Raw genomic sequence first — 23,963 nt, 5'->3', positions numbered from 1 at the left:
GGTAGCGTGGCCGAGCGGTCTAAGGCGCTGGATTTAGGCTCCAGTCTCTCCGGGGACGTGGGTTCGAATCCCACCGCTGCCACGAGGGAGGTTGTGTTTTGGGGGCCAGTTTTAGCGCCGTCACTGGCAGGATGTGGCGCGGCGGGGGGCGGTCGCTCTTCCCAGGGAAGGGAGTTGAGCAGCCGAGTCGATGTAGCGGGGAGCGGCGCTGCTTGCGGAGTAAGAGACACCGGTTCGGTTCCCGCCCAAGTCACGTTGTGGTTTTCACGGATTATTTTAACCCCTTTGCCACTATAGGATCCTTCCACCCCCATGGTTTGATCCCGACCCCCTGCTGCCCCCCAGCTCTGCCGGTGCCCCTCCCGACCCATAGCCCCTGCCCCCCAGCTCCGCTGGTGCTCCTCAGTCCCGACCCATAGCCACTGACCCCCCCCCCCAACTCTGCCGGTGCCCCTCCCGACCCATAGCCCCTGCCCCCCAGCTCCGCTGGTGCTCCTCAGTCCCGACCCATAGCCCCTGCCCCCCAGCTCTGCCGGTGGCCCTCACTCCGGACCCCTGCCCCGCCCAGCCTTGCCGGTGCCCCTCCCTCTGACCCCATAGCCCCTGCCCCACCCCAGCTCTGCGGTGCCCCTATCTCCCGACCCGCAGCCCCCTGGATATGGGGACTGAGGCCAGTGCGGGACGCTTTTTGCTTGCAGGGGCCAAATTCTAGGAGGTCTCTGGCCGGAGCATCCGGAGCGACCGGCTCACAAGCCCCCCCGGGGGCCGCCTGGCCAGAGGCACTGGGACGCCAGATGTTGCGGGGGAGGGAAGTGGGCAGATGCACGAGTCTCTGGGGGGGTCTTGGCATGTGGGGGTCAGGGAGGGGGCGGGGAGGGGTCAACCAGCTGTTCAGCTGGGGTCGGATCCGGGTCCTGGAGCTGTTCCACACACCGGCCACCAGAGGGCAACAGAGACCTGCTGGTGGGTTAGTGGGGGGGCGCTGGGAGCCCGGACTCCTGGGTTCTCTCCCCGGCTCTGGGAGGGGAGCGGGGGCTGGTGGGTCAGAGCAGGGGGGCTGAGAGCCAGGACTCCTGGGTTCTCTCTCCAGCTCTGGGAGGGGAGCGGGGGCTGGTGGGTTAGAGCAGGGGGGCTGGGAGCCAGGACTCCTGGGTTCTCTCCCCAGCTCTGGGAGGGGAGTGGGGGGTTGGGTTGGGGGTCGCAGGATTTCGTTGTTGGGGCCAGGCCGACGCGGGATCTGGTGTGTGTGTCGGGGGCAGGGCGACCCCCCTGGGCCGGCTCCTCTGCTTCTCACACACACTGATGCCTTGCTTGCACACCCAGAGATGGCTTGCACAAACACTCACCCATGCATACATTGATACACTCACACACAGAGTGCTACAGACACACTGACACTTGTCTCTCAGGCAGAAACACACTGACACACACACCCTGCTCTCTCTGCCACACACACATACCGACAGAGACACACACACTGACTGACACTCTCTCTGATGCACTCACACACAGACTCACTGACACACACACTCTCTCTGTCTCCCTCTCACACACACACACACCGAGACAGACTGACACACTGACTGACACACAATGACAGACAGAGAGGCTGACTGACACACACAGACACACACACACAGACTGACAGTGACACACAGACACACACACAGAGAGACTGACTGACACTGTGACACAAACACACAGTGACTGACTGACACACACAGACACACACACACAGACTGACAGTGACACACAGACACACACACACAGAGACTGACTGACACTGTGACACAAACACACAGTGACTGACTGACACACACACAGAGACTAACACACACACATACACAGACTGACACACACTCACACACACGGTCTCGCTCGCTCGCTCCCCACCCGGCCTGTTTCCTGTCCCGGCCCCCGCCCGGCCCCGCACGGACCCGCCCCGATGCCCCGGCCCGGTCCGGGCGGAGCGAGGGGCGGCGGGTCCATGGGGCGCAGGCGGCGGCGGGCGCGGACCGGGCGGGCGCTGGGGCTGGCGGGGGCCGCCGTGGGGCTGGCCGGGCTGGGGCTGGTGCTGGCGGCCTGGGCCTGGGCCCGGAGCCCCCCGAGGGTGAGTGAGCGGGACCCCCAGCGCGCCCCCCCGCGCCCCCCCGCGCCCCCCAGCCTCGGACCCCTGCGCACCCCCCCGCGCCCCCCCGCCTCGGACCCCTGCGCACCCCCCCGCGCTCCGCCATGCGGCCCCCCTGCGCCTCCAGCCTGGGACCCCTGCGCACCCCCCCCCGCGGCCCCGCAGCGCGCCGCCCCCCGCGCCCCCCAGCCTCGGACCCCAGCGCCCCCCAGCCTCGGACCCCTGCGCACCCCCCGCGGCCCCCCAGCGCGCCCCGTTGCGACCCCCAACGCCCCCAGTCTGGGCCCCCTCTGCGCCCCCCCCCCAGCCTGGGACTCCCCGCGCCACCCGCGGTCCCCCCAGCGCCTCCAGCCTGGGACCACCCCGAGCGTGGGACCCCCCTCTCGGCCCCCCAGCGCCCACCCCTCAACCCCCCCGCGCCCCCAGCCTGGGACCCCCCCACGGCCTCCCTGGGACTCCTGCGCGCCCCCCCTCGGCCCCCACCGCCCCCCAGGCTGGGACCCCCGCCACCTCCCAGCGCCCCCAGCCTGGGCCCCCCAGCCCGCCCCCACAGCGGCCCCCCAGCCGCTCTTTCGCCCCCCAGCGGCTCCCCCAACCTAGGAAGCCCCCCCCGAGCCGCCCCTCCCAGCGCCCCCTCCTCGCTCCCTCAGCGGCCCTAGCCTGGGACCCCCCCCCCACAGCCGCTCCTCCCGCTCCCCCCAGCCTGGTGCCCCCCCGGCCCCAGCCGCTCCTCCTGACCCCTCCCCACACACCCCCGCGCCGTCAGCCAGGGACACCCCCCCCAGCGCCCTCCACGCCCCGAGCCCGGGACCTCCCGGGACCCCCGCGTTCCCCCCCCCGCAGGCACAGGGGGCAGGGGCTGGGCTACGGGCGAGGGCGACGGGAGGACGTGGTGGGGGAGGGGAAACCCACACAGTTACACAGCCCCTCCCCCCTCAGCTACACACACACACACATACACACACCGCCACACAACGTGCCCCCCAGCTACACACACACACACCGCACCGCCACACAACCTGCCCCCCAGCTACACACACACACACACACCACACAACCTGCCCCCAGCTACACACACACACACACACCACACAACCTGCCCCCCAGCTACACACACTGCTCTGCCACACAACCTGCCCCCCAGCTACACACACCGCTCCGCCACACAACCTGCCCCCCAGCTACACACACACACACACACCACACAACCTGCTCCCCAGCTACACACACTGCACCGCCACACAACCTGCCCCCAGCTACACACACACACACCGCACCGCCACACAACCTGCCCCCAGCTACACACACACACCACACCTCCACACAACCTGCCCCCCAGCTACACACCACACTGCCACACAACCTGCCCCCAGCTACACACACACACACCACACCGCCACACAACCTGGCCCCCAGCTATACACACATACACCACACAACCTGCCCCCAGCTACACACACACACACCACACCACCACACAACCTGCCCCCCAGCTATACACATGCACACCACACAACCTGCCCCAGCTACACACACACACACCGCACCGCCACACAACCTGCCCCCAGCTACACACACACACCACACCTCCACACAACCTGCCCCCCAGCTACACACCACACTGCCACACAACCTGCCCCCAGCTACACACACACACACCACACCGCCACACAACCTGGCCCCCAGCTATACACATGCACACCACACAACCTGCCCCAGCTACACACACACACACCACACCTCCACACAACCTGCCCCCCAGCTACACACCACACTGCCACACAACCTGCCCCCAGCTACACACACACACACCACACCACCACACAACCTGCCCCCCAGCTATACACATGCACACCACACAACCTGCCCCAGCTACACACACACACACCACACCACCACACAACCTGCCCTCAGCTACACACACACACCACACTGCCACACAACCTGCCCCCCAGCTACACACACCACACCGCCACACAACCTGCCCCCAGCTACACACACACACACCACACCGCCACACAACCTGCCTCCCAGCTATACACACGCACACCACACAACCTGCCCCCAGCTACACACACACACACCACACCGCCACACAACCTGCCCCCCAGCTACACACACTGCACCGCCACACAACCTGCCCCCCAGCTACACACACACACCACACAACCTGCCCCCAGCTACACACATACACTACACATACACACACTGCTCTACAAACACACACCCACTATGTACACACACACACACACACACTGCTGTGCACACACCGCCACATACATGCAGTGCTCTGCAAACACACACCCCGCTACAAACACACACACTGCTCTACAAAGAGACACCCACTACACACACACATTGCCCTACAAACACCCACCCACAACACACACAGATACTGCTCTGCAAACAACCCCACTACACACACAGCCCACTCTGCAAACACACACACACTATTGTACAAACACACACACTGCTCTACAGACTACACACACACCCACACAACTCTAAAACACACACACACAACTGTGCAAACACAGATACCACACATTGCTCTACAAACACACTCCTGCTATACATACAGCTACACACACCCAACCCCACACCGCTGAGCACACACAGCCCCTACTGCCACTGGACGCACACCCCTGCTACGCCCCCCACCACTAAACACAAAGCCCCCCCACATTGCTACACACAATGCTACACACAAACACACCCACACTGCTCTGCCAACACACCCCACTATACACACCCACCCACACTTATTATGCAAGCACATAACACTCTAACATACAACACTGTCCAAACACACACACAAACCCACAATAACACACCCACACCCCCTTCTGTGCCTTGATCTGATCTGTGATCTCCCCCCCCCCCCCACCCACTGGCTGCAGCCACGAGTGCTCTCTCCTCCAGGATGGCAGGGTCTGTGTGTGCCCCCCCCGCCCTGTGCCTCAGTTTCCCCATGTGTTGGGTGTAGGGAGGCTGTTGCCTTTCTGGCCTGAGGCGGCAGTGGGTCCAGACCATGAGATGCCCAGGGGACACCGCCCTGAATCCGAGCTGGGTTATAGGGCAATGGGACCAGGCCTGCCTGCTGAGCCCCCGCCCAGCTCCCTGCCCCAGAGTGTCCCCTAGCACTGCCCTGGGGCCAGCCCTGCCTGCCAGGGGAAAGCGCCCCCTGCTGAGCCCCCCCTCCCTGCCCTACAGCGCCCCCTAGCGCCGCCCTGGGGCCAGCCCCCTGCCAGGGGAGAGCGCCCCCTGCTGAGCCCCCGCCCAGCTCCCTGCCCCAGAGTGCCCCCTAGCACTGCCCTGGGGCCAGCCCACTGCCAGGGGAGAGCGCCCCCTGCTGATCCCCCACCCCACTCCCTGCCCCACAGCGCCCCCTAGCGCCGCCCTGGGGCCAGCCCTGCCTGCCAGGGGAGAGCGCACCCTGCTGAGCCCCCAGCCCCACAGCGCCCCCTAGCGCCACCCTGGGGCCAGCCCTGCCTGCCAGGGGAGAGCGCCCCCTGCTGATCCCCCACCCCACTCCCTGCCCCACAGCGCCCCCTAGCGCCGCCCTGGGGCCAGCCCTGCCTGCCAGGGGAGAGCGCCCCCTGCTGAGCCCCCAGCCCCACAGCGCCCCCTAGCGCCACCCTGGGGCCAGCCCTGCCTGCCAGGGGAGAGCGCCCCCTGCTGAGCCCCCAGCCCCACAGCGCCCCCTAGCGCCACCCTGGGGCCAGCCCTGCCTGCCAGGGGAGAGCGCCCCCTGCTGATCCCCCACCCCACTCCCTGCCCCACAGCACCCCCTAGCATCTGTCTCTTTGTGCCGCCAGGAGCTGCCGGAGGAGATGCCGGGCGCGCTGGAGCTGGTATGTGTGGGGTGCCGGTTCCCCCCAACGCCGGCTCCCTTCCCTCGGGGGTGGGTTTCCTCCTTTCCTCTTCCCTGACCTTCTCAGTCGCTCTCTTTCCTTTGCCTTTTCCTTCCGCCTTTCTTCTCCTCCTCTCGCTTCCTTTCTCCCGCTCCTTTCCTTCCAGCCTCGAGTTTCTCGTTCCCCCTTTTCTTTCCGGTCCCCCCATCTTTCCCCCGTTCTCCCCTCGTCTCACATTCAGCCTGCTGCCCTCCCCCTTCACTTCGCCTTCTCTTCCCCCTCTTCTTCCATTGCTGCGTTTTGTCTTTCCTCCTTCGCCCTTTTCCGTCCTTTCTTCCTCATCCGCCCCCTTTTCTTTCCTTCTTTCCTTTCCCATTGGTCCCCTTTTTTCTTTCTTTCTTTCCTACTCACCCCTCTTCTTTCTTTCTTTCTCACCCCTTTTCTTTCCTTCTTTCCTTTCCCATTGGTCCCCTTTTTTCTTTCTTTCTTTCCCACTCACCCCCTTCTTTCTTTCTTTCTCACCCCTTTTCTTTCCTTCTTTCCTTTCCCATTGGTCCCCTTTTTTCTTTCTTTCTTTCCTACTCACCCCTCTTCTTTCTTTCTTTCTCACCCCTTTTCTTTCCTTCTTTCCTTTCCCATTGGTCCCCTTTTTTCTTTCTTTCTTTCCCACTCACCCCTCTTCTTTCTTTCTTTCTTTCTCACCCCCTTTCTTTCTTTCTTTCCTTTCTCATTGGTCCCCTTTTTTCTTTCTTTCTTTCCCACTCACCCCCTTTCTTTCTTTCTCTTTCTTTCTCACCCCCTTTCTTTCGTTCTTTCCTTTCTCATTGGTCCCCTTTTTTCTTTCTTTCTTTCCCACTCACCCCCTTTCTTTCTTTCTCTTTCTTTCTCACCCCCTTTCTTTCGTTCTTTCCTTTCTCATTGGTCCCCTTTTTTCTTTCTTTCTTTCCCACTCACCCCTCTTCTTTCTTTCTTTCTCACCCCCTTTCTTTCTTTCTTTCCTTTCTCATTGGTCCCCTTTTTTCTTTCTTTCTTTCCCACTCACCCCTCTTCTTTCTTTCTCTTTCTTTCTCACCCCCTTTCTTTCGTTCTTTCTCTTTCTTTTTCTTTCCCACTCACCCTTTTTCTTTTTCTTTCTTTCTTTCTTTCCCACTCACCCCTTTTCTTTTTCTTTCTTTCTTTCCCACTCACCCCTTTCTTTCTTTCTCACCCCTTTTTCTTTCTTTCTTTCCCACTCATCCCTCTTCTTTCTTTCTTTCTCACCCCCTTTCTTTCTTTCTCTTTCTTTTTCTTTCCCACTCACCCATTTTCTTTTTTTCTTTCTTTCCCACTCACCCCTTTCTTTCTTTCTCACCCCTTTTCTTTCTTTCTTTCCCACTCACTCCTCTTCTTTCTTTCTCACCCCCTTTCTTTCCTTTCCCATTGGTCCCCTTTTTTCTTTCTTTCTTTCCCACTCACCCCTCTTCTTTCTTTCTTTCTCACCCCTTTTCTTTCTTTCTTTCCCACTCACCCCTTTTCTTTTTCTTTCTTTCTTTGTTTCCCACTCACCTCTTTTCTTTTTCTTTCTTTCTTTCTTTTTCTTTCCCATTCACCCCTTTTCTTTCTTTCCCACTCGCCCCTTTTCTTTCTTTCTTTCTCACCCCTTTTCTTTCTTTCTTTCTCACCCCTTTTCTTTCCTTCTTTCCTTTCCCATTGGTCCCCTTTTTTCTTTCTTTCTTTCCTACTCACCCCTCTTCTTTCTTTCTTTCTCACCCCTTTTCTTTCCTTCTTTCCTTTCCCATTGGTCCCCTTTTTTCTTTCTTTCTTTCCCACTCACCCCTCTTCTTTCTTTCTTTCTTTCTCACCCCCTTTCTTTCTTTCTTTCCTTTCTCATTGGTCCCCTTTTTTCTTTCTTTCTTTCCCACTCACCCCCTTTCTTTCTTTCTCTTTCTTTCTCACCCCCTTTCTTTCGTTCTTTCCTTTCTCATTGGTCCCCTTTTTTCTTTCTTTCTTTCCCACTCACCCCCCTTTCTTTCTTTCTCTTTCTTTCTCACCCCCTTTCTTTCGTTCTTTCCTTTCTCATTGGTCCCCTTTTTTCTTTCTTTCTTTCCCACTCACCCCCTTTCTTTCTTTCTCTTTCTTTCTCACCCCCTTTCTTTCGTTCTTTCCTTTCTCATTGGTCCCCTTTTTTCTTTCTTTCTTTCCCACTCACCCCTCTTCTTTCTTTCTCTTTCTTTCTCACCCCCTTTCTTTCGTTCTTTCTCTTTCTTTTTCTTTCCCACTCACCCTTTTTCTTTTTCTTTCTTTCTTTCTTTCCCACTCACCCCTTTTCTTTTTCTTTCTTTCTTTCCCACTCACCCCTTTCTTTCTTTCTCACCCCTTTTTCTTTCTTTCCCACTCATCCCTCTTCTTTCTTTCTTTCTCACCCCCTTTCTTTCTTTCTCTTTCTTTTTCTTTCCCACTCACCCATTTTCTTTTTTTCTTTCTTTCCCACTCACCCCTTTCTTTCTTTCTCACCCCTTTTCTTTCTTTCTTTCCCACTCACTCCTCTTCTTTCTTTCTCACCCCCTTTCTTTCCTTTCCCATTGGTCCCCTTTTTTCTTTCTTTCTTTCCCACTCACCCCTCTTCTTTCTTTCTTTCTCACCCCTTTTCTTTCTTTCTTTCCCACTCACCCCTTTTCTTTTTCTTTCTTTCTTTGTTTCCCACTCACCTCTTTTCTTTTTCTTTCTTTCTTTCTTTTTCTTTCCCATTCACCCCTTTTCTTTCTTTCCCACTCGCCCCTTTTCTTTCTTTCTTTCTCACCCCTTTTCTTTCTTTCTTTCTCACCCCTTTTCTTTCCTTCTTTCCTTTCCCATTGGTCCCCTTTTTTCTTTCTTTCTTTCCCACTCACCCCTCTTCTTTCTTTCTTTCTCACCCCTTTTCTTTCCTTCTTTCCTTTCTCATTGGTCCCCTTTTTTCTTTCTTTCTTTCCCACTCACCCCTCTTCTTTCTTTCTTTCTTTCTTTCTTTCTCACCCCCTTTCTTTCTTTCTTTCCTTTCTCATTGGTCCCCTTTTTTCTTTCTTTCTTTCCCACTCACCCCTCTTCTTTCTTTCTTTCCCACTCATCCCCTTTCTTTCTTTCTCTTTCTTTCTCACCCCTTTTCTTTCGTTCTTTCCTTTCTCATTGGTCCCCTTTTTCTTTCTTTCTTTCCCACTCACCCCTCTTCTTTCTTTCTTTCTTTCTTTCCCACTCAACCCTTTTCTTTCTTTCTTTCTTTCTCACTCACCCCTTTTCTTTCTTTCCCACTTGCCCCTTTTCTTTCTTTCTTTCTTTCTCACCCCTTTTCTCTTTCTTTCTTTCTTTCCCACTCACCCCTTTTCTTCCTTTCTTTCTTTCCCACTCACCCCTTTTCTTTCTTTCCCACTCACCCCTCTTCTTTCTTTCTTTCTCACCTCCTTTCTTTCTTTCTCTTTCTTTTTCTTTCCCACTCACCCCTTTTCTTTTTCTTTCTTTCTTTCCCACTCACCCCTCTTCTTTCTTTCTTTCTCACCCCTTTTTCTTTCTTTCTTTCCCACTCACCCCTTTCTTTCTTTCTCACCCCTTTTTCTTTCTTTCTTTCCCACTCACCCCTCTTCTTTCTTTCTTTCTTTCTCACCCCCTTTCTTTCTTTCTCTTTCTTTTTCTTTCCCACTCACCCCTTTTCTTTTTCTTTCTTTCTTTCCCACTCACCCCTTTCTTTCTTTCCCACTCACCCCTCTTCTTTCTTTCTTTCTCACCCCTTTTCTTTCTTTCTTTCTTTCCCACTCACCCCTTTTCTTTTTCTTTCTTTCTTTCTTTCCCACTCACCCCTTTTCTTTCTTTCTTTCCCACTCACCGCTTTCTTTCTTTCCCACTCGCCCCTCTTCTTTCTTTCTCACCCCTTTTCTTTCTTTCTTTCCCACTCACCCCTTTTCTCTCTTCCTTTCTTTTTCTTTCTTTCCCACTCACCTCTTTTCTTTTTCTTTCTTTCTTTTTCTTTCCCACTCGCCCCTTTTCTTTCTTTCTTTCCCACCCCTTTTCTCTTTCTTTCTTTCCCACTCACCCCTTTTCTTTCTTTCTTCCTGTCCCATTCACCCCTTTTCTTTCTTTCCCACTCGCCCCTTTTCTTTCTTTCCCACTCACCCCTGTTCTCTTTCTTTTTCTTTCTTTCCCACTCACCCCTTTTCTTTCTTTCCCACTTGCCCCTTTTCTTTCTTTCCCACTTGCCCCTTTTCTCTTTCTTTCTTTCTTTCCCACTCACCCCTTTTCTCTCTTTCTTTCTTTTTCTTTCTTTCCCACTCATCCCTTTTCTTTCTTTCTTTCTTTCTCATTCGTCCCCCTTTCTTTCTTTCTTTCTTTCTTTCTTTCTTTCTTTCTTTCTTTCTTTCTTCATGGACTTTTTCACTCTTTTCCTCTCTTTCACTCATTCTCTGGAGTGGGTCCAGGACCCCGGGGGGAGGTGGGGGAGACTAGGTCGTCCCCTCTCCTCGAGGGATCAGGGCCATGAAAAGAGATGGGGTAACTCCCCGCCCCCCCGCCACTCCCCCCTTCCTGGTCTGGCTCCCATCCCCCAAGACGGTGTATTATTTAGGAGGGGTGGGCTCCTGCGATACAGAGATTGTAGGGGGCTGCAGGGGGGGGCCGTGTCTGTGTCACTTAGACCCCCCCATTAACTCTTTCCTCACTGAACTGTCCCCCACCCAGCTGGCGCCCGCGGTTGGACGCAGCCCCCAGGGCTGGTTCCAGCACCACCTGGACCAAGGGGAGACGCGGCGGGAGAGGAGATCGGGTGAGTGAACCCCCAGCATCGTCCCCAACCCAGCACAGGGGGGCTGGGAGCCAGGACTCCTGGGTTCTCTCCCCAGCTCTGGGAGGGGAGTGGGGGCTGGTGGGTTAGAGCAGGGGGGCTGGGAGCCAGGACTCCTGGGTTCTCTCCCCGGCTCAGGGAGGGAAGGGGGACTGGTGGGTCAGAGCAAGGGCGGGTGGATTCTGTGGTTGTCTGCATATGCATCTCCATGTAATGCTGCCCCCTAGTGGCAGCTCACCGTATAACACCTGTGTGTGTCATGAGACCCGTATGGCATAAAGATAAGTGTGATTCTCCCTGCTTGTATTTGGCAGCGTCCAGGGGAAAGAAGCCTCGCCAGAAGCCTGTTGCTGCGCACTATAAAGGTGAGAGAGACCTGGGAGGCATCTGGTCAGGTTGGGATCGGGAGGTAAAAAATATATATAAATATACATATTTGGAGGTAGTTTGTTGCTGATTAAGTCATTCTGGTCTTGAGCCCCCATCTGGCTCTAACCACCAGCCCCCACTCCCCTCCCAGAGCTGGGGAGAGAACCCAGGAGTCCTGGCTCCCAGCCCCCCCTGCTCTAACCACTAGCCCCCACTCCCCTCCCAGAGCCGGGGAGAGAACCCAGGAGTCCTGGCTCCCAGCCCCCACTGCTCTAACCCACCAGGCCCCACTGCCCTCCGAGAGCCAGGGAGAGAACCCAGGAGTCCTGGCCCAGACCCCCCCCTGCTCTAACCCACCAGCCCCACCCCCCTCCCAGAGAGGGCAGAGAACCCAGGAGTCCGGCTCTCAGCACCCCCCAGTGTAGTAATGGCTCATGTTGGTCTCTATTTCAGTGAAATTGCCAAAGGACTCAGCTGGGATCAACTCAGGTAATTCTAGGAGGGGCTGTGTGAAGCCAGTGACTCCACCTGGGAGCGGGGAGGGGGTTGGGAGCCCGGACTCCTGGGTTCTCTCCTCGGCTCTGGGAGGGGAGTGGGGGCTGGTGGTCAGAGCAGGGGGGGCTGGGAGCCAGGACTCCTGGGTTCTCTCCCTGACTCTGGGAGGGGAGTGGGGGCTGGTGGTCAGAGCAGGGGGGCTGGGAGCCAGGACTCCTGGGTTCTCTCCCTGGCTCTGGGAGGGGAGTGGGGGCTGATGGTTAGAGCGGCGCAGGGGGAGCCAGGACACCTGGGTTCTCTGCTCGGCTCTGGGAGGGGAGTGGGGGCTGGTGGTTAGAGCAGGGGGGCTGGGAGCCAGGACTCCTGGGTTCTCTCCGCGGCTCTGGGAATGGGGGCTGGTGGTTAGAGCAGGGGGGCTGGGAGCCAGGACTCCTGGGTTCTCTCCCTGGCTCTGGGAGGGGAGTGGGAGCTGGTGGTTAGAGCAGGGGGGCTGGGAGCCAGGACTCCTGGGTTCTCTCCCTGGCTCTGGGAGGGGAGTGGGGGCTGGTGGTCAGAGCAGGGGGGCTGGGAGCCAGGACTCCTGGGTTCTCTCCTTGGCTCTGGGAGGGGAGTGGGGGCTGGTGGTCAGAGCAGGGGGGCTGGGAGCCAGGACTCCTGGGTTCTCTCCTTGGCTCTGGGAGGGGAGTGGGGGCTGGTGGTCAGAGCAGGGGGGCTGGGAGCCAGGACTCCTGGGTTCTCTCCTCGGCTCTGGGAGGGGAGTGGGGGCTGATGGTTAGAGCGGCGCAGGGGGAGCCAGGACACCTGGGTTCTCTGCTCGGCTCTGGGAGGGGAGTGGGGGCTGGTGGTCAGAGCAGGGGGGCTGGGGGTGCTGGGAGCTTTCTGTCTCACTAAGCTTCCCCTGCTGCCCCCTTAGGGGTGGGAGGCCTGGTACCTGGACAAAGATCCCTCCCTAGACGAGCGCCCGGCAGTTCCGAGGGCAGCCAGCAGGGGGCAGCTTATTATAAACCGGGGCTAGAGACAGAGAAGGTGGGAGTGGGGCAGGGGGGCCAGGGCAGCCCTCGGTCTCAAGGGCGGGGGGGGTGGGAATCTAATGCCCCCCCTGCTCTTCTGTGCCTCCCCCTCCCCCACCATGCCAGGGCCTAACGGGACCATCCGGGGCTGGGAGGAGACGCTCAATGCCACGAGACCCTTGAACTACAATCCGGCCAGCGGGGAATTCAGCGTCCTCCAGAAGGGCCTGTACTACCTGTACTGCCAGGTGAGGGGCAGCCGGACGCCTGGGTTCTCTCCTGGCTCTGAGAGGGGAGGGGGGGCTGGTGGGATAGAGCAGGGGGGACTGGGAGCCAGGACGCCTGGGTTCTCTCCCCGGCTCTGGGAGTGGAGCTGGGGCTGGTGAGTTAGAGCAGGGGGGGCTGGGAGCCAGGACTCCTGGGTTCTCTCCCAGCTCTGGGAGGGGAGTGGGGGCTGGTGGTTAGAGCAGGGGGGCTGGGAGCCAGGACTCCTGGGTTCTCTCCCTGGCTCTGGGAGGGGAGCAGGGGCTGGTGAGTTAGAGCAGGGGGGTTGAGGCCCGGACCCCTGGGTTCTATTGACCCCCTCTGCCCCCGGCAGGTGCATTTCAATGAAGGGCGGACGGTGTACATCAAGCTGGACGTGCTGGTGGACGGGGTGCTTGCCCTGCGGTGCTTGGAGCAGTTCCCCCCGACCAGCGCCGGCCCGCAGGACCCCGAGCTGCGTGTGTGCCAGGTGTCTGGGCTCCTGCTGCTCCAGAAACAATCCGTCCTGCGTCTCCGCACCCTCCGCGACGTGCGGCTCAAGGCCGAGCCCTATCTCACCTTCTTCGGGCTCTTCCAGGTGCACTGAGCCCGGGGCGGCGGGGCAGGACTCCTGGGTTCCCCGGGAGAGCAGCGGCGTTGAGTGGCCAAAGCAGGAGCGGGCTGGGAGCCAGGACTCCTGGGTTCTCTCCCCAGCTCTGGGACGAGAGTGGAGTCTAGTGGTTAGAGCAGGTCGGGGCTGGGAGCCAGGACTCCTGGTTTCTCTCCCCGGTGCTGGGAGGGGAGTGGGGGCTGGTGGGTCAGAGCAGGGGGAACTGGGAGCCAGGACTCCTGGGTTCTCTCCCCGGTTCTGGGAGGGGAGTGGGGGCTGGTGGTTAGAGCAGGTGGGGCTGGGAGCCAGGACTCCTGGGTTCTCTCCCCGGCTCTGGGAAGGGAGCACGCTCCAGTGTTCTGGATCACACCCATGGGGCCACTAGTTGTGCTCCCACTTTTTCGGATCGGATCCTGGTGGACCACGCCCTCCTGCCCGCCCCGTGCCCTCGGCTTCTCCCGGACCCCAGTGTCGGGGGAGGGGTGCACACCCTACGCAGCGTTGTATGGGTGCGGTTCTGACCCACGCGACTCCCCACCACTGGATAATGGCCCGTGGCTCCAGCGACCCAGAGAACCCTGGCGAGATCCTTCCCGTCCAGCCGGAGACACCCCCCCCCAAATTCCTTTACTGCTGCTTCAGTGGGGGGGTCATTAACGTCTGAGTAGCCCCCTGCCCCCCCTAAGGTGAGGAGCCAGGATGCCTGGGTTCTCTCCCTAGCTCTGGGAGGGGAGTGGGGGCTGGTGGGTTAGAGCAGGGGGGGCTGGGAGCCAGGACTCCTGGGTTCTCTCCCTGGCTCTGGGAGAGGAGTGAGGGCTGGTGGGTTAGAGCAGGGGGGCTGGGAGCCAGGACTCCTGGGTTCTCTCCCTGGCTCTTCCTGTCCCCAACCCTCAGGGCGGGGATAAAACAGTGACTCCAGCCAAACCCCTCCCCCCACAGCAGGGAGAAGTGGCACATGGGAGGGCACAGGACCTGATGCAGCCACCAGGGAGCGCACGAACATACCCACCTCCTGGCGGTGGGGGGGGTACAGTGCCCCTTTCTGCCACCAGGGGCCACATGGACACATCCACCCCCTGGCTGGGGGGGGGCGCAGTGCCCCTTTCTGCCACCAGGTGGCACATGGACACATCCACCCCCTGGCTGGGGGGGGGCGCAGTGCCCCTTTCTGCCACCAGGGGGCACATGGACACCTCCACTCCCTGGCTGGGGGGCGCAGTGCCCCTTTCTGCCACCAGGGGGCACATGGACACATCCACCCCCTTGGCTGGGGGGGGCGCAGTGCCCCTTTCTGCCACCAGGGGGCACATGGACACATCCACTCCCTGGCTGGGGGGCGCAGTGCCCCTTTCTGCCACCAGGGGGCACATGGACACAACCTCCCCCTGGCTGGGGGGGGCGCAGTGCCCCTTTCTGCCACCAGGGGGCACATGGACACATCCACCCCCTGGCTGGGGGGGCGCAGTGCCCCTTTCTGCCACCAGGGGGCACATGGACACATCCACCCCCTGGCTGGGGGGGGCGCAGTGCCCCTTTCTGCCACCAGGGGGCACATGGACACATCCACTCCCTGGCTGGGGGGGCGCAGTGCCCCTTTCTGCCACCAGGGGGCACATGGACACATCCACCCCCTGGCTGGGGGGGGGCGCAGTGCCCCTTTCTGCCACCAGGGGGGCACATGGACGCCCTCGGCTGGCTGGTCTGCCCGCCTCGCCCACCGCTTGACAGCACTGGTGGCCAATAGGACACCAGGACCACCGGTGCCTGATAGGCTGAGGTGTGGGTGGGTGGAGCCTTGCAGGAAGCCAATGAACACTCGCCCCTGGAGGGGGCAGGGCACAGACACGCACACACATGGGTGCCCGTGCGGGGTGGGGGGGGACACAGACTATTTTATAGCAGAATCGATTATTAAAAGGACAATTAAAACGCCGGGGCCTCGTCTGTGGAGAATCACTTGGCCTGGGTTCTCTGGGAGGGGAGTGGAGCCTTGTGGTTAGAGCAGGGGGGGCGCTGGGAGCCAGGACGCCTGGGTTCTCTCCCCAGACCTGAATGCCGGCGGGGGTGTTTCGCGTAGGAGAAGATGTGGACGGTGCCACTGAGGTTTGTTCTTTGGCGCCAACCCGTTTATTTTACCATGAACGGCCAACGCCGGCCCACCTCCCTGGCCATGGCAGAGACCGACAGCCGCAGCTGGCTTCCTGGCTCAGAAATTCCCTGGCCCGCTTCTCCGGCCGGTCCTGTGCCCCAAGGAGCTCTGTCTCTTGACTTTCTCTCTGGGTGAGCCACGCCCTGCCTGCCTCGCTGGCTTTCTGTGCCTCCATCGCGTTCTGTTCCTCACACACAGTGGCGACCCGTCGATCCCTCAGCCCATGCCCTTAACCATCGGTCGCAGGGAAACCCCTCCATCCACAGAGCTTCGCACCTTGGGCGGTGGCTTTCCACGGTTTCATCTCTCACTGCACACATATGGCACTTAGTTGCTCCTTCCATTGAGCCGGATCGGTCCGCTCAGCCGGAGCCATCGGTCGAGCAAAACAGCCGTGACTTGGTTTGTCAGAGGGTGCAAGAAGGGGAGCAGAGTCCCGGGCAGCTAGACTCATTACCAGCTGCCAAAAAGGGACAGCTTATAAAGGCGGAGATGGTTGCCGGCAGACGGCGCCTGGAGGGAGGCCAAATTCCAGGCAGCAGGTGCTGGCATAACAGCAAGCCGGGGCCAAGGGAGGAGGCGGCTGGCCCCAGAAAAACAGGTGTGAGTTTTCTTTTGAAAGGCTTTGTGCAGGCCTTAATAGACCAGAGGCCAGAGAGGGGGGTGGATGTTGTTTTGGGGAAACTGAGGCAGGCCTCAATAGAATCATGCTGAGCCAGCAGCAGGTGCTATGAGGCAGGTGCCCCGGTGAACCCTGCTCATTCATTGGATCACATGATACTGTGGGGAGAAAGGGGGTGTGTGTTCCACCTTGTATCTATCTACCCTTGACTTTGAGCCAGCCAGACCTCTCCACGGCACCCTCCATCCATCCACTGCAGGACACAGGCCGCCTCAGCCCCCCTCTCTGTCCTGCCCCACAGCCCCCACTAGTCCAGCCACACCAGGGCCTCTCGATTCTGCCCCCTGGGGTGAAGGCCGCTAGGCCTCGATCGATCGCTTTCCCGGAGCCCACGGCTGCGTGGGTGGCTGGGCCAGGCCTGCGGTACCTTATCTCGTGTTCACACTCACCAGAACAAACTGATGATCACACATTTCAGTTCCTGAGAAAGCCTGAACCCGGGTAATCTCAACTGCCACCCCGCCCCGCCCTGCCCCAGAGGTGGCTGCATCTCAGCGCCAGGCGACAGGTCCCTGTGTAACCAGCCGCCCCGCCCCAGAGGTGGCCACATCTCAGTGCTGGGCGAGGGGTCCCTGGGTAACCAGCCGCCCTGCCCCAGAGGTGGGCGCATCTCAGCGCCAGGCGACAGGTCCCTGTGTAACCAGCCGCCCTGCCCCAGAGGTGGCCACATCTCAGCGCTGGGCGAGGGGTCCCTGGGTAACCAGCCGCCCCGTCCCAGAGGTGGCCGCATCTCAGATCTGGGCGAGGGGTCCCTGTGTAACCAGCCGCCCCGCCTCAGAGGTGGCCACATCTCAGCGCCGGGTGAGGGGTCCCTGGGTAACCAGCTGCCCTGCCCCAGAGGTGGCTGCATCTCAGCGCCAGGCGACAGGTCCCTGTGTAACCAGCCGCCCTGCCCCAGAGGTGGCTGCATCTCAGTGCTGGGCAAGGGGTCCCTGGGTAACCAGCCGCCCCACCCCAGAGGTGGCCGCATCTCAGCGCCGGGAGAGGCGTCCCTGGGTAACCAGCCACCCCACCCCAGAGGTGGCCGCATCTCAGCGCCAGGAGAGGCGTCCCTATGTAGCCAAACCTGGTGACTGCTTTAGGCTCAAAAGGCACAAGGGGAATATCGGTTGGGAGGGGGCTGCAGGCAGATGTGGGATAGGCAGTAGCCTAGTGGGAGGGAGGTCAGGTGGGTTAGAGCAGGGGGGGGCTGGGAGCCTGGACTCCTGGGTTCTCTCCCCGGCTCTGGGAGGGGAGCAGGGCTGGTGGGTTAGAGCAGGGGGGGCTGGGAGCCAGGACTCCTGGGTTCTCTCCCCGGCTCTGGGAGGGGAGCAGGGCTGGTGGGTTAGAGCAGGCGGGGCTGGGAGCCAGGACTCCTGGGTTCTAGTCTATTGTGGGGGGCAGGGAAGTTTCCCAGCTGTTGCTAACACCCCGGGACCTGAGTGCATTCATCCTTCCTATGCAAATATGAATGAATCCAAGTATTTTTGGCGGGGGAGATAGAAATCAGGGGGTGACTGGAGTTCTGGAGGCCTGAGGTAAGGAGGAGGAGCCAGATATTTGGGGATGAATTCATGGGGTCCCTGGAAAATTCAGGGTGAGCTCAGAGACTTGGTGGTGACCTCCCCGGGGGGGATGGTTTCGGGGGCAGAGATTTTGGGGACACCTCAAGAGAGGGATTTTAGGGGGGGATTTTGTGGGAGGGGGAGAAAATTCTGGGGGGACCTTGGGGAGACCCCCCAGAGATCTGAAGTGGGGGGACCCCCACCCATTCGCTGCTGGGGGGGGCTAACAATCCCGGCCAGCTGGCAGACGGATACAGCTGGCAAGGCCCCGGGCACCGGGCGGTTTCCTCCCCCACGCCCTCTTCCCCACGTCCCCTTACGCAAGACCCAGACGCCAGCGCCCGCCACAAGCTGGCCACAGCCCGGGACTCGCTGGCCACCCCCTGGAACCTGCAAAGGGGCCCCCGGCCAGGGCGCTGGCAGCACCCCCAGATCCCGGCAGCACCCCCTGGGCCAACCCAAGCCTCGCTGGGCTCCAGAGAGGTCGCGGTGGCAGGGGGATTTTTGGGGGGTGGCTTTGGGAACAGGCCGGGGGAGATTTTGGAGGGGTCCGGGCAGGAATTTGGGGGAGCAGCTAGGGAGGGGGAGGGGAGGCTCTGGGAATGGGATTTGTGGGGGTGTCAGGGAGGTATTTGAAGGGGATTTGGGGGCACAGCTAGGGAGAGGGAAAGGGCTGTGGGTGTGAGATTTTGAGGGGGGGCAAGGAGGGATTTGTGGGCACAGCTAGGGGGCTCAGGAAGGGGGATTTGGGGGTGTCTGAGCAGGGATTTGGGGGCGCAGCTAGGGAAGGGGTGGGGGGCTCAGGAAGGGGTATTTGGGGATAGCAGGGCAGGGATTTGTGGGCACAGTTAGGGGGCTCAGGAAGGGGGATTTGGGGGTATCTGGGGAGGGATTTGGGGGAGCAGCTAGAGGGGGGGGTCCAGGACTGGGCTTGGGGGGATCAGGTGGGGGGAAAGACAGGGAGGAGGTGACTCTCCATAGCCCTCATGGCCGGAGCCCCGGGGTGCCAGACTTTGGGGGGGCTGTGGCTGGGGGGGGCTGCAGCCCTGGGGGTGCTGGCCTGTCTCATCGCCCTCATGGCCCAGCAGGCCCACCTGGGAGCCCTGCGGGGGGAACTGACCCAGCTCCGGGGGGAGCTGGTGGCTGCCAGGAGGGGAGAGACTCAGGTGAGAGGCTCCCCCCACCCAGTGATCCACATGGGAGGAGAGTGGGGGCTGGTGGTTAGAGCGCGGGGGAAGGGGGCTGGGAGCCAGGACTCCTGGGTTCTCTCCCTGGCTCTGGGAGGGGAGTGGGGGCTGGTGGTTAGAGCAGGGGGGCTGGGAGCCCGGACGCCTGGGTTCCCCCCCGGCTGTGGGAGGGGAAAGGGGTGCAGAGGGCGAGTGACACTTACCGGGGAAGGTCCGAGATGCTGCTTCGCTCTCGCTCCCCCCTTGTTCTCCACCGGGCAGCAGCCGGGAGGGGGGAGACCCCTGAAGGGTTAAAGATCAAGCCCCCCGCCCCACCCCAACGCAAGGGGCCGGGGAGAGCCGCAAACACAAACCAGGCACTGACCTTTAGCGCTCGGCGAGGAGGCGGAAACAACCCGCCCACCTGGGAAAACCCCACTTGGCGGAGAGGAATGTACAGAGCGACCCAGTTACCGCCGGCTTAGGGGGTGAGGGGGGAGCCCGGACTCCTGGGTTCTCTCCCTGGATCTGGGAGGGGAGTGGGGGCTGGTGGGTCAGAGCAGGGGGGCTGGGAGCCAGGACTCCTGGGTTCTCTCCTCAGCTCTGGGAGGGGAGTGGGGGCTGGTGGTTAGAGCAGGAGGGCTGGAAGCCAGGACTCCTGGGTTCTCTCCCGGCTCTGGGAGGGGAGTGGGGGCTGGTGGTTAGAGCAGGGGGGCTGGAAGCCAGGACTCCTGGGTTCTCTCCCGGCTCTGGGAGGGCAGTGGGGGTTGGCGCCGGGGGATCTTTTCCAGGTTTAACCCTCTCCTGTCTGCTCTTGGTTCAGGGGCCCGGGGAGCTGGACCCCACCCAGGCTGCCGGGGTCCAGGCCCCCCTGGTTTGGCGAAGGGGGAAAAGGGGCTCCGAGGGGAGCCCAAGGCAGCAGGATCAGTGGCAGCAACACAGTGAGTGGCTGGGGATGAAGTGAAAGGTGTCCCACTGTTGGGTGGGGGTGGGGAACGGGGCCTGTCCCCTCTAGGGGGCGCCAGCTCCCACCTGGCCCCAGGGTGGGGACTGGCTGGCTCAGGGGGGCAGGGAATGGGGCAGGGGTCTGTCCCCTGTATGGGTCGCCGGATCCCACCTGGCCCCAGGGCGGGGACTGGCTGTGGGCGGCGGGGGAACGTGATATTGAGAAATGAAAGTAGAAAGTGACAGACTCAGAAGGGGAACGGCCAGATGCGGCTGTCAGCTGCCTCCCCGGGTGAATCTGGAGTCACTCCTGATTGCAGTGTGGTCAGGCCTGCATTCCATTTCCAATTTTTGCCTCCCAGGTCAGTTTCTGGTAAGAGGTGTTGCCCCAGCGCCCGCCGCAGTGGATCACCCAGTTGAGCTGGTGTGAGCGGTGGGATCGATCGCTGATTATCTCCATTAACCCACATGTCTTTTGTGGTGCGGGGTGGGATGCTCTGGCGTTGGCCTCTGGGGTGGAGACGTTGGGCTCAGACCCACGGTGCAGGCAGCGGTTCTGGGGAAATCACACAAGCCCAAGCGCTTGGTGGCAGCAGTGGGATCTCAGTGCCACTTGGTAGGGCTGTTAAAGTCCCCAGCGGCTCCGAGCCCACTGGGAGATCCGGGCTATGGCAGCCATGGGGCAGAGGGGCACAGGGGTGAAGGGAGGGGAACGGGTGAGTCACTGTCTCTGTCTCTCCACCTGACTCCTAGGGAAACGCTCGGTTCTGCACCTGGCCCCCAGCCATCGCTCGACCAACAGTAAGTCCCCCCCCATTCCCCACCCCAGCATCCCCCTTCCCTGGGTGACCCCCACTGACCATCAGGGCACCTGGGGTCTCTCCCCGGCTCTGGGAGGGGAGTGGGGGCTGGTGGGTCAGAGCAGGGGGGGCTGGGAGCCAGGACTCTTGGGTTCTCTCCCCGGCTCTGGGAGGGGAGTGGGGGCTGGTGGGTCAGAGCAGGGGGGCTGGGAGCCAGGACTCCTGGGTTCTCTTCCCGGCTCTGGGAGGGGAGTGGGGGCTGGTGGGTCAGAGCAGGGGGGCTGGGAGCCAGGACTCCTGGGTTCTCTCCCCGGCTCTGGGAGGGGAGTGGGGGCTGGTGGGTCAGAGCAGGGGGGGCTGGGAGCCAGGACTCCTGGGTTCTCTCCCCGGCTCTGGGAGGGGAGTGGGGGCTGGTGGGTCAGAGCAGGGGGGACAGGGAGCCAGGGGGCACTAATAGCCCCCCATCACCCCCATAGATGAGGGGGACATGACTGAGATTTGGTGGAAGCCGTTCCTGCAGCAGGGCCGGGCGCTGGAAGTGAGTGGGCCGGACGTGACCGTGAAGCAGACGGGATTGTACCTCGTCTACAGCCAGGTAAGGGCCATTTTCCACCCCGGGGCCAGATGGGAGCCAGCGCCCCCTAGAGGGGACAGGCCCCTGCCCCATTCCCTGCCCCCCTGAGCCAGCCAGTCCCTGCCCTGGGGCCAGATGGGAGCCAGAGCCCCCTAGAGGGGACAGGCCCCTGCCCCATTCCCTGCCCCCCTGAGCCAGCCAGTCCCTGCCCTGGGGCCGGGTGGGAGCCAGAGCCCCCTAGAGGGGACAGGACCCGGGACCCCCAGTCCAACCCTCAGCCTCTCTCCCCTGCCGCCCCCCCCAGGTGCTGTTCCACGACCCCACGTTCACCATGGGGCAGGTGCTGTGGCGGGCGTCGGCCGGGGGGCCGGGGCAGATCCTGCTACGGTGTGTGCAGAGCATGCCCCGCGAGCCAGAGCAGGCTTACAACAGCTGTTATAGCGGAGGTGAGCGGGGGGGGGGGATCCAGGTATGGGGGGGTGTTATAGCTACGGGTGGGGGCGGACCACCCTGGGGGGAGAGGAATTTGCAGCCATTGGGGGGCAGTTACAGGGAACGAGTGGGGCAGCGGGGAGCTGTCCGGCAGCAGGTGAGGGATGGGTTCTCCAGGGCCCCCCCCATGATGATGTGTCCCCCCCGCCACAGGCGTTTTCCAGCTGCAGCGTGGGGACCAGCTGAGTCTCCGTGTGCCCCGGGCCAATGCGTCCCTGGACCTCAGCCCACACGGGACCTTCCTGGGCCTGGTCCGCCTGTAGGGGGCCGGCCACCCCACCCCTCCCGCCCCCAGGAGTGTAAGGGACCCAGGCGTCCGAGGAGCTGCAGAGAGAATTGTCTGGAAGGGACCCAGGCGTCCGGGGAGCTGCAGAGGGACCGGACCAGAAGGGACCCAGGCGTCCGGGGAGCTGCAGAAGGACTCGGACACTCAGGCATCCAGGGAGCTGCAGAGGGAATCGTCTGGAAGGGACCCAGGCATCCGGGGAGCTGCAGAGGGACCGGGCCAGAAGGGACCCAGGCGTCCGGGGAGCTGCAGAAGGACTCGGACACTCAGGCATCCAGGGAGCTGCAGAGGGGATCGTCTGGAAGGGACCCAGGCGTCCGGGGAGCTGCAGAGGGACCGGGCCAGAAGGGACCCAGGCGTCCGGGGAGCTGCAGAAGGACTCGGACACTCAGGCATCCAGGGAGCTGCAGAGGGAATCGTCTGGAAGGGACCCAGGCGTCCGGGGAGCTGCAGAGGGACCGGGCCAGAAGGGACCCAGGTGTCCGGGAAGTCCGGAGCAATCCCAGGGCTGTGATTTTGGGGTACATCCTGGAAGGGTCTCATCCCTGGGGCGGGCGCAGGACTCCGCCCCGGCCACCAGGGGGCGCCCCTCCCTGGACAGCCTGAACCAAACCAACCCCCCCCCTCAGGAAATTCCACCCAAAAAGCTTTGTGACTGTCACGAGTGGGGCCTGGGGGAGGGGCTGCTGGGAGCCCGGACTCCTGGGTTCTCTCTTCAGCTCTGAGGGGGGTCTAGTGGCTTGGAACAGGGGCCAGGGAGGAACCAGGACTCCTGGGTTCATGTTTGGCTTTGTAAGAAGCCCGGCAGGGACAGGGGTACAGAGCAAAGGGCCCCCGGCCTGGCAGAGGGGAAGGGACCCAGGCGTCCGGGGAGCTGCTTTGTTACCATCCCGGGTGGGAGCAAGGGGAGCGGGGGGGCGGGGTCGCCCGGGGGCTCTGCGTTGGCTTTGTTACCTGCTAATAAAAAACTATTCCACTTGCCAAACGCCCCCCCCCCCGTGTCCCCCTCTGCCCGGGAGCTCAGCTACGGGGGGGGGCTCACGGGGCTCCCCCCACCCCAGCGGGTCCGTCACAGACGCCTTCCGGCTTTGTCCTTATGGAGACCGGGCTGGGCCCCCCCAAGCCCCTGTGTCCCATTCCCTGCCCCCCCACCCCAGCCAGGCTCCCCCCCGGCTCCACCTGCCCTCCACTCAACCCCCCTCCAGCCAGCCCCCCCTCTAGCCAAGTTCCCCTCCCCCCACCTCCACCTGCCCCCTACTCAACCCCCCCTCTAGCTACCCTCCAGCCAGCCTCCTCTCCCAGCCCCCTCCCCCCAGCTCCACCTGCCCCCTACTCAACCCCCCCTCCAGCCAACTTCCCCTCCCCTCCAGCTCCACTTGCCCCCCCTGCTCAAGCCCCCCGACCCAGCCAGCCTCCTGCCCTGACTGGTTCCTCTCAGCTCCACTCAGCCCCCTCTCACCTGCTTCCCCTCCCAGGTGGGTCCCCCCCACCTCAAGAGACCCCCCCCTCGCGACTCCTGCCCCATCTCCAGCTGAGGCCTCCCCCTTTCCCCGTCAGACCAGCCCCCTTCCTATCTCGGCCTCCCCCTGACTACAGCCGGGCGCCCCGACTGGGCCCCACCCTGAGGCTCCAGACAGCCCCCCCCAGCTGTGCCCCTGCAAATCAGCCCCCCCAGCAGCTCCCCTCCAGACAGCCCCCCCAGCAGAGGTCCCGGTCATCCCTCGGGGGGAGGGGATGAGGCACCCAATAGGTTCCAATCCCGCACCATGGGGGCCCCATCGGTCTGTCACCTGGGGGGGGCAGTCCATGGAAGCTGGGGACTGGGGGGGGTAT

At 61.5% G+C, this 23,963-nt stretch overlaps 1 protein-coding gene, 2 long non-coding RNA genes and 1 other non-coding gene across 10 annotated transcripts; 3 read left to right on the top strand and 1 right to left on the bottom strand.

Moving 5' to 3' along the window:
• TRNAL-UAG (transfer RNA leucine (anticodon UAG)) lies at positions 1 to 82 on the top strand. Its single transcript has one exon. It is a non-coding gene; the product is annotated as a tRNA-Leu (tRNA).
• A 1,890-nt stretch (positions 83 to 1,972) lies between these two features.
• On the top strand, positions 1,973 to 22,753 carry LOC127039751 (uncharacterized). Its single transcript, XM_050933608.1, has 14 exons — positions 1,973 to 2,110; positions 5,947 to 5,982; positions 10,663 to 10,747; positions 11,080 to 11,130; positions 11,588 to 11,623; positions 12,766 to 12,887; positions 13,238 to 13,480; positions 18,956 to 19,033; positions 19,425 to 19,730; positions 19,857 to 19,974; positions 20,732 to 20,779; positions 21,255 to 21,373; positions 21,657 to 21,798; positions 21,998 to 22,753. The coding sequence occupies exons 1-14, from the start codon at positions 1,988 to 1,990 to the stop codon at positions 22,105 to 22,107; spliced, it is 1,617 nt and encodes a 538-aa protein (XP_050789565.1). The 5' UTR covers positions 1,973 to 1,987; the 3' UTR covers positions 22,108 to 22,753.
• Positions 3,123 to 5,287, bottom strand: LOC127039659 (uncharacterized). Of its 7 annotated transcripts, none has more exons than XR_007771271.1 (4): positions 3,957 to 5,287; positions 3,417 to 3,803; positions 3,326 to 3,374; positions 3,231 to 3,247 (listed from the first exon to the last, which is right to left on the bottom strand). It is a non-coding gene; the product is annotated as an uncharacterized LOC127039659 (long non-coding RNA). The 7 variants fall into 7 exon arrangements; XR_007771270.1 differs by lacking the exon at positions 3,231 to 3,247 and adding an exon at positions 3,268 to 3,284; XR_007771268.1 differs by having other exon boundaries at positions 3,123 to 3,284; positions 3,326 to 3,803.
• On the top strand, positions 16,930 to 17,397 carry LOC127039662 (uncharacterized). Its single transcript, XR_007771277.1, has 3 exons — positions 16,930 to 17,011; positions 17,192 to 17,283; positions 17,344 to 17,397. It is a non-coding gene; the product is annotated as an uncharacterized LOC127039662 (long non-coding RNA).
• Positions 22,754 to 23,963: the final 1,210 nt, after the last annotated feature.

This window comes from Gopherus flavomarginatus, chromosome 23 (genome assembly GCF_025201925.1).
Source record: "Gopherus flavomarginatus isolate rGopFla2 chromosome 23, rGopFla2.mat.asm, whole genome shotgun sequence".
NCBI lineage: Eukaryota > Metazoa > Chordata > Testudines > Testudinidae > Gopherus > Gopherus flavomarginatus.
This window is presented reverse-complemented; position numbering and strand designations above follow the sequence as displayed.